Genomic DNA, 13984 nt, shown 5'->3' with positions numbered 1-13984 from the left:
GCTGGAGAAAGGGCCCACTGACTGCCTGGAACAAGCACGCATCCTGGGATACAAGCAGATGGTGGTGGTGTGTACTCAAAAGCAAAAACTTACTGTGAAAGCAGCTTGAATTTTGTCCGAGGTCAATACTTTTCATTGTGTTCATGGAATATCTTATAGCATATTTTTAATCTATTTATTATTTTATACTAACTTTATTGTCAAATAATATCAACCTTATATTTTCCCTTTGTAAAAGGTTCTCAGGCTCCAGGTCTAATCACACTCTATGCAAGCTCTCAAAATGTTAAGTTTTTTATAAACCTTTTGGTTTAACTAAGTGTCCCTCCCTTTCATTTTACCCCGGATAAACCTGTGCTATATAAAAATCTGCTATCGCAGGTCATGTTGTATAGTGAGAATCTGTTTTGTTAAGGTGTTTCTAAATTAAGTATAAAATCATCTGGGTAGTTTCTGAAATACACGAGGCTTTCAAGAAGGGGGACTTCTATACTTAGAAAATATATTTTATAATTAAAGCCTGGGGTAGGAGGAATTCTTAACTTTCGCTAAAAAGTTAGGAAATCAAACTCAAGCTGCTAATCATATGACACTGAGAATAGGTTTCTGCATAAGGCCAATTATTTAATATAATATTGACTAATCTAAGGTTGGAAATCTTAGAACATTCATACAATTATGGAGGCTGAGAAGTCCCACGATAGACCATCTGCAAGCTGGAAACTAGGAAGCTGATAACATGGCTCAGTTCAAGTTCAAAGGCCCCTGAACGAGGGGCACTGATGGTATAACTCTTAGTCCAAAGCAAGAGGCCGGAGAAGCTGTAGTTCTAAGACAGGAGAAGAAGGGTATCCCAGCTCCAGAGACAGAAACACAGAGAATTCTCTTCTGCTCTGCCTTTTGTTCTCCCTGGGCCTTGGCTGATTAGATGGTGTCTGCCTGCACTGGGTGAGAGTGGAGCTCCCTTATTCAGTCTGATTCAAAAGCCAACCTCTTCCAGAACCAACCTCACAGACACACCCAAAAATCATGTTCTATCAGTGATCTGGGTCTCCCCTAATCCAGTCAAGTTGACATCTAAGACCATCATACAGAGGACATCGAAAACAGCCTGTTTTCTTCTGTGAATTATAAAGTGGAGTTACTTGTATGGGGCCTGGGGTCAGTGGAAAAAGCAGAGTCCCCTGTATAGTCATGGTGCCTGTGTCCTGCCTGGCTCCAGGGAGTGCCATCCACATAGACTTGGATGCTTTCAAATACACAGCAGCCACGGTGTAAACCTTTGGGGCGCCTGCTGTAATCATGGGTAGGAAATGATTTATTGTTAATCCCCACCTGCTTATTTCAACATGAATTTGACCTGGTCTGTTTCTATATTATAAAATGTGTTCATCTAAGCCAGGAGTTGGCAAGCTATGGCCCACAGTTTTTATAAATACAGTTGTATTAAAACAGCCCTGTTCATTCATCGATGGCTGCTTCCATACTACCGTGCAGAGTTGAGCGGTTGCAATAAAGACAGCATGACCTGCAAAGCCTGAAGTATTTACTCTCTGGCCCTTTGCCAAAAACGTTTGCTAACCCTTGATCGAAAACATAAGAAATGTTTTTTGTGTTTTTAAGGAGAAACATGCCTCTTTGCCTCTGAATTTTAACTAATGCCTAGTAATTATGTCTGTTTACTCACAGGGGAAGGTTCTAGCTCTTACAATTGTAGACGATTAGAAACAATTACAGCACATGAAGTGATTTGATTAAATGTATAGAAATAGATTCAAGAGGAAAAATTATAATTCACAATTACCATTCTTATAGAAAAACCCAGATAACCCTCTACAGACATGTTAAATCTCTAGATATGTACAAAAAATAGAAAATCATGTAAATGCAATTAAGTAGTCTCTGTCCCCAAACCCCAGATGTTTACACTCTACCGAGAGACCTCATTTATTATCACCATTTAGTGCCACGTACTGGCAGAGAAAGAAATCATTTCCCAAATGGAGAGAGGGAAGTGCTTCATTCCAACCCAATCCAGGACTTGTCTCTGGGATTGTCCTCTGTCATCAAAAGTCACTCCATCCAATAGCAGGTCCCAGAAATGTGATTTACCATGTGCCCGTGTACAAAAGAACACCGTCCAGTCGCTGAAAGTACTGTGGTAGAATAGAGAGGAGATGTTGATTGTTTAGTGGAAGGGGGAGTTACTAAACCATATAATCTCAACAAAATGATAGGTAGAGTATGGTCCCAGCTGTATTTAACATGTGCACATGCAGCCGGGAGAATGGCCGAAAGGATTTTCCGCAGGGTTGTGCAATTCGGAGTCATTTTTCTCCTTTTCTCCCTCTCTCTTTTAGTAGATATTTGGTGCGCTAGTGCTATGTGAGTAAACAGGTCTCCTGTTAGAAGAGGGCCCACAAGGGTAACAGTGTTGGTCTCTGTCCCCCATGCCGCCTCTAGGGGAAGTGGACTGTAAAGAGATTGGAGACTGTGCCCCAGCACCTGGAGCCCCGTCCACAGACCTGTGCCTCCCGGCCCTGGATTACCTCAGGCGCTGCTCTCAGGTAGGGGAATGGTCCAGCTGGGCTCCGGGCCTGGAAACCTGCCTTGGAAGATGCTCCCAAAACACGCGTGGGGGTCTTTTGCTGAAGCCCAAGAGAGACACTTTGCCATCTGAGGAGATTGGGGCACAGATGTGGAGTATACGTTTTTGTCCCTCCTCTTTCCATGAAGGAAAGAAAATAATGGAAACATACTAGAAGAGGCAATTGGATGCTGAGGTCTCTGAAACGTCTCCCTCACACTCAGAGGCCCAAACTACCAGAATTTTTATATTTGCATGAGGTTTTAGGGGAAGGGGTCACGAAGTCACAGGAAGTCTTCCTGAGGGCACCAAAAAGTGGAGAGCAGGGGTGCAAGCAGTGAAGAGGGACATTAATAAAAGAAAGACATGTTCAGTCAAGATCATCTAGTAGAGGTGGGCAGATCACCTGAGGTCAGGAGTTCAAGAACAGCCTGGACAACATGGTGAAATCCCGTCTCTACTAAAAATACAAAAATCAGCCGGGCGTGGTGGCGTGCGCCTGTAATCCCAGCTACTGGGGAGGCTGAGGCAGGAGAATTGCTTCAACCCGGGAGGTGGAGGTTGCGGTGAACTGAGATCATGCCATTGCACTCTGACCTGGGTGACAGAGCAAGACTCCCTCTCAAAAAAAAATTTTTAAACCTAGTAAAGAGAATAAAACAGCACTGTCATAGTGAGCAGTGACCGTCATTGTGTCCATCCTTCTCTGCCTGACACCATGCCCCCTCCCTGAAGCCATTTCTCTCTAAGCTTCAGTGACACCCCTCTGTCAATACTTTCTCACCTGTCTTCTCAGGTGGTGTCCCTGGGCCTCTTTGGGGATCTATGTACAACCTCTTCCTGGGTGATAGCATTGAGCCCATGGCCTTAGAAGGGACACAGCCCTGGCTTCTACATCCAGCTGCCTCCCCCAGGCCCCATATAATATGACCCCTGCCCAGCTCTCTTTCCACCCTCACATCCTCCCCTCTCACTCACGGTGCTACAGCCACGCTGAGCTTCTGCCCTCCCCCAAATACACCTGCTCACTGCTGCGCAGGGCCATCTCTGCTTCCTCCACTGGGACTCTCCCCGGATTCTAAGTGCCACTCTTTATCTCCCAGATCTCATCTGACATGTCACCTCCTCAGAGTGCAGAGCTAGAGGATCTGCCAACTCCTGCCAAGATTCCCCCTATGTGGTCACTTTTTTTTCTTGGCAGAGTCTTGCTCTGTCGCCCAGGCTGGAGTACAATGGCACAATCTCGGCTCACTACAACCTCTGCCTCACAGGCACAAGCGATTCTCCTGCCTCAGCCTCCCAAGTAGCTGGGATTACAGGCACGCAACACCACATCCAGCTAATTTTTGTATCTTTAGTAGAGATGGGGTTTTGCCATGTTGTCCAGGCTGGTCTCGAACTCCAGATCAAAAGTGATCCGCCAGCCTCAGCCTCCCAAAGTGCTGGTATTACAGGTGTGAGCCACCATGCCCAGCCTTCACTATTTCTAGTACCACCTGTTTAGTTTTTCCTGTAGCATTTATGTCTAAAATTTAATTACTTGTGAAAGGACTGTAGTTGGTGAGACCCACCAGGACAGGAATTTTGTCTGTTTGCTCATAGTCCTGGTTCCTTGAACAATGTGGGCATGGCAGGATTCTAATTCACGAAGACATAAGGGTCTTTGGAAGTCCGTCCCAGTAACAGAGAGCTCAGGGGTGCCTGGGCGCTAGTCCCAAGACGGGAATAAAGAGCCCAGGCCACTCTGCTGGCTCTGCTTCTGAGACCTTCCTGTCTCCTTCCTGGGCCCAGCCTCCTTCATTTCTCCAACTGCTCTTGCCCCTGTGTTTCCTCAGAGGTTGAGTCAAGGGACGGAGAAATCAGAGTCTGGTATCTCATTTGCCTGTGGACTGTCTTCTCAGTGATCCCCACAGAACACTTTTTCCCTAGGCAAAAATTCTTGACATGTTTCATGGTTCCCTCGGTAGGTTTATAAACATCTATAAAACTCATATGTAATTAAAATACTGAATAATTATCCATAGGATCCTTTCTCCCTCTACTTTTTTGTTGCCATTGAATGCTATTTCATCTGCTTCATGGGATAAATGCCTCTTTTTAAGCTACCTTTATAAATCCAAATCACGAATAATCAAATTTTCAATGTCTAGTTTCCCCATCTCCCTTTAGTACTAGTGTATAATTTCATTATTCTTTAAAACCCACAATGCAGCTTTTTCCAATATATAATTGCAGTTTTTTTTCTTTTTAAATTTAGTTGTTGGCCAAAATCTACAAAATGCCTTTGAAGCCAATATTCCTTAGTGGGAGACTTGCCAGCTTGCCTCGAAGACTTCAGGAACAGTCAGCCAGCAGTGAGGATGGAATTGAATCAGTCCTGTCTGATTTTGATGATGACACCGGTAAGTTAATTGATTGGACTAAACTAGGTTATTTGCCGTGTTCATATTCCCAGAAGCTTAAGTCATAAATGAAGTACCTTAAGCTTCTGGGAATTGTCTTAGTCCATTTTGTGCTTCTATAAGAGAATACTTGAGAGTAATAAATAACGGATTTATTTCTTACAGTTCTGGGGCTGAGAAGCCAAAAGTTGAGGGACTTGCCTCTGATGAGGGCCCTCTTGCTGTGTCATCCCACAGAGGAAGGGCAAGAGAGCACTCAAGGAGTTCAGGGTGGTGGGGAGAGGAAGGGGGGCCAAACTCATGCTTTGATCAGGAACCCACTCCCAAGATATTAACTCACGTTCCTAACAATATTAATCCATTCATGAGGACAGAGCCCTCATGACCTAATCACCTAATTACCATAATCACTGTTGCATTATGGATAAAGTTTCCAACACATGAATTTTAGGGGACACATTCAAACCATAGCATCCCACTCTGGTCCCCAAAATTCAGGTTCTTCTCACATGCAGAATACATTAATTCCATCCGAATAGTCCCAAAGCCTTAACTTGTTTCAGCACCAACTCAAGAGTCTCATGTAAATCAGGTACAGTTGAGGCTAAAGACGTGATTCATTCCAAAGCAAATTCCTCTCCAGCTGTGGGCCTGTGAAGTTAACAAATTGCATGCTTCCAAAATACAATAGTAGGAAGGCATAGGATAGACATTCACATTCTGAAGGGGGAGAAATAGGCAAGACAAGAGTAACATGCCCCAGGTGAGCCCAAAAACACAACAGAGCAGACATTAAATTGTAAGACTCCAGAATAATCTTTTACTGCACTTTCCATGAACATGTGAACTTTGGGGGAAATATTCAAGCCGTAGCGTAGATCATTAGAATGATCATCTACTGTTGTGGTTATTTTTTTGTAATTCTGTCACAATAAGTCTGCTTAAAGTTTCCATGGACTTTCCAAAAACATCACTTTACAATGGATGCCTCTATACCCATCCTTTTAAAATGGATTCCTCTGTCTAAAACTAGTGCAGATTTGCAGATTCCACTTAAGTAGTTTCTCTCAATTCTCTTGACTTTAGCAAATTGGAATGAAGTTCCATTGGTGCCTGGGTATTTAAATTGACTGGTAATTGTCTTTTAGTATCTTTTAGAAAACAAATCATTATATAATTACTTCCTTCAGGACTATTTGGCTAGAGACTGGGGAAGTGAAGCCATTACTAAAGAGAGAATCTATTTGTGACTGTTGACGCTGAAGGTTCATGAAACGAATGATTTTAAAGAATTTGTTTCAGATTAGGTCCCATGTGATCTCCTGTGAATCAGAGTTCAAACTAGTAACTGTGGATCATTTTCAGATGGATTAACTCATGCTCATGCCTTCTGTCTTCTGTCTCAGAAGACCCTGTCCTGTTCTACATTTAGAATTGGATATCATACCCTCACATGGGTCTAATTTCTGGGTATAGGTTATTTCAAACTCTTTTATAAAAGGACTTTTGAGGGGAAGGTTTTTTTGTTTTGTTTTATTTTGGTGTTACAAATTTTGTGGGGATGGCCAAGAGATTTAAGAATTTTGATGGAGATTATAAACAACAAAATCTCACAAGTTCAGATTAGTTGTGAGGAGTAATTATAGGAAAGAATATCTAATATAGAGAACAATTAAAGTATTGGAAGTTGGCTAGAAATTGCCTAATAGAGGTTTCAGTTTAATGATTAGATAAGAACAATTTTTAGCATTTAAACCTCAAACCCAGATAATTATAAGCAGAAGCTTATGTTGTTTATCTATAATACATTCTTTAAAACAGTTTTAAATGGTTGTGTCTGTAATGGCAAGCATTCTCTTTCCCATTTGTGCAAATCTTTGATTTTTTTTCTAGGAACCCCATCTTCTAAGGGATACAGTTCAGTCCAGCACCTAAGTTTTCTACATAATCAATGTATCAAGGACTTTAAAATTATCATTATGTAGACATAGTAAATCAGAACAAAAATCAGTAACAGCTTTAAATTCAGTTTATAAAATTAAACAATCCTCAACATTGATACATTCTCAGATATTATTCCTCTGGTTTTCAAAGGCAAATAGTTAAATTTTTCCCCTTATGGAAATGTCAAACATATGCAAAAGTTGTATATTTTGAATATACAAAATACATACATATACAGATATACATATGTAGAATATACAGAACTAAACAGAATAATATAATGGACTTATCATGCAGCTTCAACTACTATCAATTTATGGCTAATCTTGGATCATGTATATCTTTACTCTCTCTTCCTCTTTCTCCATATTTTAAGGCAAATCCTCAACATAGCATTTCATCTGTAGATGTTTCAGTGTGTGTTCTTTAAAGATAACAAACATACGCACGACACCACTACACACCTCAAAATCAACCATGATTTATAGTACATTAGAGGTACCAGGGATTGGAGTGAGTAAGAAAGGAGATTAACTGTTTAATAGCTCCGGGGTTTCTGTTTGAGATGAAAACGTTTTGGAAACAGTGATAGTTGCACAACATTGTTGTCATGAATGCCACTGAATTATACTCATAGAAATGGCTAAAATGGCTTTTTCTGCTCTACATATTTACCACAATAAAATCATTTTTTAAAAAATGATAGATGAAGGTGATAGAACTGGATGGATATCTTATTTGTTATTGTCAGCTCCCAAGAAACCCGACAGCCATTTCAACGTAGTAGAATTTCCTTACCCTATCACCTTTTTATTAAGGGGGAAGAAGGAGGAAATGTGAGTATTTTTCCCCTTGTCTTTGTCAGAACACATAAGTCATCATCTGTTCATGTCTATGGCCACTGAAGGCTAACACGCTGGGTTATGGCTCACGTCTGTATAGCACTTGGCAGTTTACATACAATGTTTAATTGGATCTTAGGATGATTATTCATTGTGTCTAACTGGATTTCATACAGGTCTGCTTTTTGGTTTCCAGGTCTGATAGAAGTCTGGATAATCCTGCTGGAGCAGCTGACAGCGGCTGTGTCCAATTGTCCACGGCAGCACCAACCACCAACTTTGGATTTACTCTTTGAGCTGTTGAGAGATGTGACCAAAACACCAGGTAAATATTTCTATGTCCGTCATTTGGAGGAGTGGTTATACGTATAACTCTTTTCACGAGGGTATTTCTGCAGGTGTCTGCCTGTTTTCACTGTTTCCTAGACTTAGTACAAAGCTTCACACATAAGAGATGCTCAATAAATGTTTGTTGAATGGTAGTGATGTTTAAGATATGGCCTGTGTATTGTTTACATATCTTCCTAGAAGTCTGGTTACAAGTATTGTGTGGTGGCCAGTTAGTTGGATGTGCAGGAGCTCCACGTTAATCAGATCAAGGCTACGGTATCAGTGTCTCCATGAGCCATGTGGCTTTGCTGTGTTCCATGGTCACGGCCTTCCTTTGAGGCAGGATCTCACAGTCACATACTCTTGGGCCCTGGGCTGTTGGTTGGGCTTACTGGGTCTTGCAGTAATATAAACAAACCACTTGCAACTATATGCAGTATTAAGGTAGCACACCCCGTTTGTGTAAAGGTCGTAGGTGATTAGATTTGGAAAAAGACATTTAGTGCTCGCCTAGTACAAGGCCCTTGAGAGTATAAGAAAAGAATGACTTTTAGGAATTTATTTCTTGTTGTGAATTAATCAATTTTAGTATATACATTTATTCATCCCAATTTCTCAAGGTAAAAAAAAAACTTTTTTATAGAAATTTAAGTATTTTACTAACAATCAGACCCTAAATGAAGCTACTTTCATACTAAGAGGTCTGTACTCACTATAATAAAGACTTGATAATTGATACTGTTTCAAAATCTCTAGCAAAGTTTGTATTATTTAACAAAAAAAACCATACATACTCCCACATGTTAAAAAGTCAAAAGCCTTCCATCAAAGAGTAAGTAGGTATTTTATAGAATTGCAAACTACTATTTCTAAATCTGTTTTACTCACCAGTACCATTTTCTGCTTTCACATTTATTGCCACTAAATGTGTGTGAAGAGCATTTAATCCACTTCTGTTCCTAGGTGCCTGTCATCTAAGGAAATTATCAATAATAAAGACAAAATTGTATATATAAGATGTTTGCTGAAACATCTTGAATAGCAAAAAATTATGAACACACCCTAATTGGGAAGCGGTTAATTGTGGTAAATATTCTGTAGGCATTAAAATTAATATTTGTGAATAATATTTAATGATGTGAATAATTACTTACAAAGCATTATATTAAAATGCACATACTATGGAGTGCAGTCTCAACTATGAAATTTTATGCAATTATAAATACAAACATACATGCATTCAAAAAGTCCTAAAAGGAAATACATCAAAATGTGATTATCTCTAGATGAGTTTTTTCTTTTGTATTCTCATGTAATTTACATATTTGTTATAAAATGGATGCTTTGCTTTTGTCATCATAACTTCAAGAACTCATCAACATTTCCATGGTGTTGAACAAAGAAGCACAATGATTTTCATAGTCTATAAAACAAAAAATTAGAAATACCTTAAATGTTCATCAGTAAGGAAATGGATAAGTAAACTGCTGTATGTAAATACAACAGAAGTAGTATGTGGCAATAAAAATGAGGAATATCCAAATTTGCTGACAAAGAATAATCTCTAACACTTTTGGGGTTTTCTTTGAAATGGAGGTCTTGCCCAGGCTGGAGGAGGGGATGTGATCATAGCTCACTGCAGTCTCCAATTCCTGGGCTCGAGCGATCCTTCCGTCTCAGCCTCCCAAGTTGCCGAGGCTACCAGCACTCCACAATGCTCAGCTAATTTTTTTTTTCTTTTAGGAGATGGGATTTCACAATGTTACTCAAGCTAGTCTTAAACTACTGGGCTTAATTAAGCAATCTTCATGACTCAGCCTGCAGAGTAGGTGAGATTACAGGCGTGCACTACTGTGGCCAGCTCTAACACTATTATTAAGTAAAAAAAAAAGGAGTATGCAGACCAAAGTTTACATTATCTCATTCATATAAAATAAAAATAAACTCTGTATTTCCCCATGTAGTTAGATATCATAAATATATGATTTCAAAGGGTATTTTCTTATACACACATGTGTATTTGTGTGTGTACATTTGGGTCCTAGGAGTTGAGCAGGTGATATTTTAGCTTTACCAGCAACATTTGAATGTTTTAGGAGTATATTCACATATTGCTCACATAACTAAAACCCTGCAGAAACAAAAAGGAAAAATGCCACTGAAGACCATATATTCCCCCATCAGCAGTAAATTCTTTTTCCCTGCACTTTGTCAGCAAATGTAGGGATCCTTCAAAAGAGAGCAACAATGCCAGGTGGAGGCAAAGAGCTTCCCTTTTATTACAGGTTGTTGCTATGCTGACTTTTCTTTTTCAGGACCAGGGTTTGGTATCTATGCAGTGGTTCACCTCCTACTTCCTGTGATGTCCCTTTGGCTCCGCCGTAGCCATAAAGACCATTCCTACTGGGATGTGGCCTCTGCCAATTTCAAGCACGCTATTGGTCTGTCCTGTGAGCTGGTGGTGGAGCACATTCAAAGCTTTCTACATTCAGGTATCTGAAGTGCCAGAGCAGTTCATTCTGGGTATTTCTTTGGTAGATAGCACCGTCAGCTAAAACGGCATAGTAAATACCTAATGCAAATACTAATGCAGGGTTTTTGTCCTGGGAATTATTAAAATAGAACAACATGGTCAGTGCCAGCCTTCTAATAGATGTTCAAAGAGAAAATTCATACCCATGTGTCTTCTACAAAATTTTCAAACCGAATGCTCAAAATATATGTGTGGTGGAAAACAAAGTGCCTAATAAGAGGTCTGGGGTACCTGTGCATTAGGAGAAGGGAGGCAAATTCAAGTATATAATAAATAAAAAAGAAGCAATATCCCTGTAGCCTGTGGGGGGTTAGGGGGTATATCCTGTCACCCTGCTTCATCTGGGGAGGCTAAATGGAGGAGGCAGCGTTTTAGAAAAGGCTTCCACTGTGGGCAAGAAGTAGCTTAACAGGCTAGGGATGAAGAGAAATTTCTTAATACTGATGGCACTTTGTAAAGGCTGTGAAAGTGTAGGATGGACAGTATGCTGAAGTCAGCAGATGGAGAGGGACCTACAGGCAGGGAATGTGTTCACTGTGGTCCCAGTGGAGCCACATGTGTGACGATCTGGGTGTCCGGGAGCAGAAGAATCATTGCTGCTACCCGCAGAGCTTATAACTCGAAGGACTGGTGTATCATGGTGTAAGGGAAGAGGTCCCCTTGCTGGAGAGGACAGAGAAACTAAGGAGGATGTTGACCCCAGGGGAGAGTAACAAAGCTAATAAAAGAAACTGTGTCTCTATCAAGTTTAGTAAGGACCGTTTACCCTGCAAAAAAAGAATACGAATTGCAAAAGAAAACAAGTGAGTTTTTCTACATGTAGGTGGTAACTGGTAACCATATCCCTAAGGGTAGCCACATGTCCCTGGCCAGGTTATTGCTTTGCACAGTGTGAGACTCTGATGTAGCAACACATAAAAGTGAACTGCATATTTCATTTTTATTTCTCTAGAAGTGGATAAAACACACTGAAATTGAGTAAAAATCCAAGAAAATTATTGTTTTACTGGGTTTTTTGGGGGGTAGGGGGGTTGGAGGAGGATATGGCCATTTTTCTCATTGTTCTATTTCTTCTTCCCAGATATTTGCTTATCATTCAGACTTTCCTCTGTTGCTGTAGATGGCCATTTCAATCTATCCCTTTACACTAGACCTGTGTGCAACTGTGATTTTGCTGTTTCCCATAGACATCAGGTACGAGAGCATGATCAATACCATGCTGAAGGACCTCTTCGAGCTGCTGGTCGCCTGTGTGGCCAAGCCCACTGAAACCATCTCCAGAGTGGGCTGCTCCTGTATTAGGTGAGAAAAAGCTTTCCTGACTCTCCACAAAGCTGGAGTTATTTAAAAATCTAAGGAAATTAAATTGTCTTTGTGGTAGGAATCAGCTTTTTTGGATTGCTTTCTGTAAGGAGACTTTTATAATTAAAAATGACTATGTGCTAATAATTCTTCATTTCAGTGTTCAGTCAGCAAATGTGTATTGTGTAAGACATTATACAAAGTATTCTGGTTCAGTTTCTCAAAAGAAGACATACAAAAGGCAAACAGGTATATGGAAAGGTGCCCAGCATCAGTGATCATAAGAGAAAGGCAAATTGAATGTACAATGAGATGTCATCTCATGCCAGCTAAAATAGCTTATCCAAAAGACAGGCAATAACAAATACTGGAGAGGATGTGGAGAAAAGGGAACCCTTGTACACTGTTGGTGGGAATGTAAATTAGTACAACCACTATGGAGAACAGTTTGGAATCTCCTCAAACTAAAAATAGAGCTATCATATGATCAGCAATCCCACTGCTGGGTATATACTCAAAATAAAGGAAATAATTATATTGAAGAGATAGCTGCACTCCCATGTTCACAGTAGTCAAAATTTGGAAGCAACCTAAGTGTCAGTATTAGTCCATTTTCATGTGCTGCTGATAAAGACACACCCAAGACTGGGAAGAAAAACAGGTTTAATGGACGGACCTACAGTTCCACGTGGCTGGGTAGGACTCACAATCATGGTGAACGGTGAGGAGGAGCAAGTCACATCTTACATGGATGGTGGCAGGCAGAGAGCTTGCTCAGGACCACAGGGTATCCAGACATTTGGCCAAACATTATTGTGCATATGTTTCTGGATGAGAAGAACATTTGAATTGGTGGAGAGAGCAAAGCAGATGGCCCTCCGTAATGTGGGTGGGCCTTGTCCAATCAGTTGAAGACCTGAATAGAACAAAAAGGCCCAGTAAGAGGGTACTTTGCCTGCCTGACTGTTTGAGCTGGAACATCAGTCTTCTCCTGCCCCTGGACTGTACTTACATCTCCCACTTCTCAGGCTTTCAGACTTGGACTGAACTATACCCCTGGCTCAGAGAACTCATTATAACCATCAGATCTCATGAGACTTATTCCCTGTAACAGCATGGGAAAGACCAGGCCCCACGATTCAGTTACCTCTCACTGGGTTCCTCTCACAACACATGGGAATTCAAGATGAGAGTTGGTGGGGACACAGCCAAACCATATCTGTGTCCATCAACAGATGAATGCATAAAGGAAATGTGATGTATACACACAATGGAGTACTAGTCAGCCATAAAAAAGAATGGGATTCTCAGCACTTTGGGAGGCCAAGGCGGGCAGATCACAAGGTCAGGAGTTCGAGACTAGCCTGGCCAATATGGTGAAACCCTGTCTCTACTAAAAAGACAAAAATTAGCTAGGTGTGGTGGCGGGCACCTGTAGTCCCAGGCTACTTAGGAGACTGAGGCAGGAGAATTGCTTGAACCTGGGAGGCAGAGGTTGCAGTAAGACGAGATGGCACCACTGCACTCCAGCCTGGGCAACAGAGCGAGATTCCATCTCAAAAAAAAAAAAGTGGGGGCGATTCTGTCATTTACAACAACATAGAGGGAACTAGAGATTATTATGCTAAGTGAAATAAGCCAGGCACATGGGAGAGCAAGTCACATGAAAAATGGTGACAGTGAAGCAAGGACCTCGTTGTAGCAGTGACACTGGTCACCTCCTCTAAGGTGGACAGGTATGGGGGAGGTGGGGACTTCCTAAGCAGAAGAACAAAATAGCATTGAGATTAGAGTTGTAAGTGACAATAAGAGTTTGGGGTTTGGTTTTGCTTGTTAGTTGTAGAGGAGTGATGGAAAATGGAACTAGAATCCAAAAATCACTACAGAATATATACAGTCTTGCATACAAGTCTACGCTTAATGATTGGCCTATTTGTAGAGGGGAATCTGTTGATATTTCTATATTAAAATGGTTTAGGAAGTAGTATTTTGACAATGGAATACTGGATGGTTGAGACAGGGAGACTTGGCAGGGAGCTGCAGA

The 13984-nt window shown here is 41.0% G+C and overlaps 1 protein-coding gene across 1 annotated transcript in view; it reads left to right on the top strand.

Annotated features, from left to right (window-relative positions):
* ARFGEF3 (ARFGEF family member 3) overlaps positions 1-13984 on the top strand; it is a 185815-nt gene that overhangs the window by 149965 nt on the left and 21866 nt on the right. The window contains exons 25-29 of the mRNA XM_011962073.1: positions 2464-2567; positions 4845-4989; positions 7972-8100; positions 10421-10597; positions 11826-11940. Coding sequence (XP_011817463.1) covers positions 2464-2567; positions 4845-4989; positions 7972-8100; positions 10421-10597; positions 11826-11940 — 670 coding nt within the window. The remainder of the gene's footprint in view (positions 1-2463; positions 2568-4844; positions 4990-7971; positions 8101-10420; positions 10598-11825; positions 11941-13984) is intronic.

The sequence above is a fragment of the Colobus angolensis genome, unplaced genomic scaffold (genome assembly GCF_000951035.1).
Source record: "Colobus angolensis palliatus isolate OR3802 unplaced genomic scaffold, Cang.pa_1.0 Scaffold58, whole genome shotgun sequence".
NCBI lineage: Eukaryota > Metazoa > Chordata > Mammalia > Primates > Cercopithecidae > Colobus > Colobus angolensis.
Note: the sequence above shows the minus strand (reverse complement) of the source record. Positions and strands in the feature narration are given on the sequence as shown.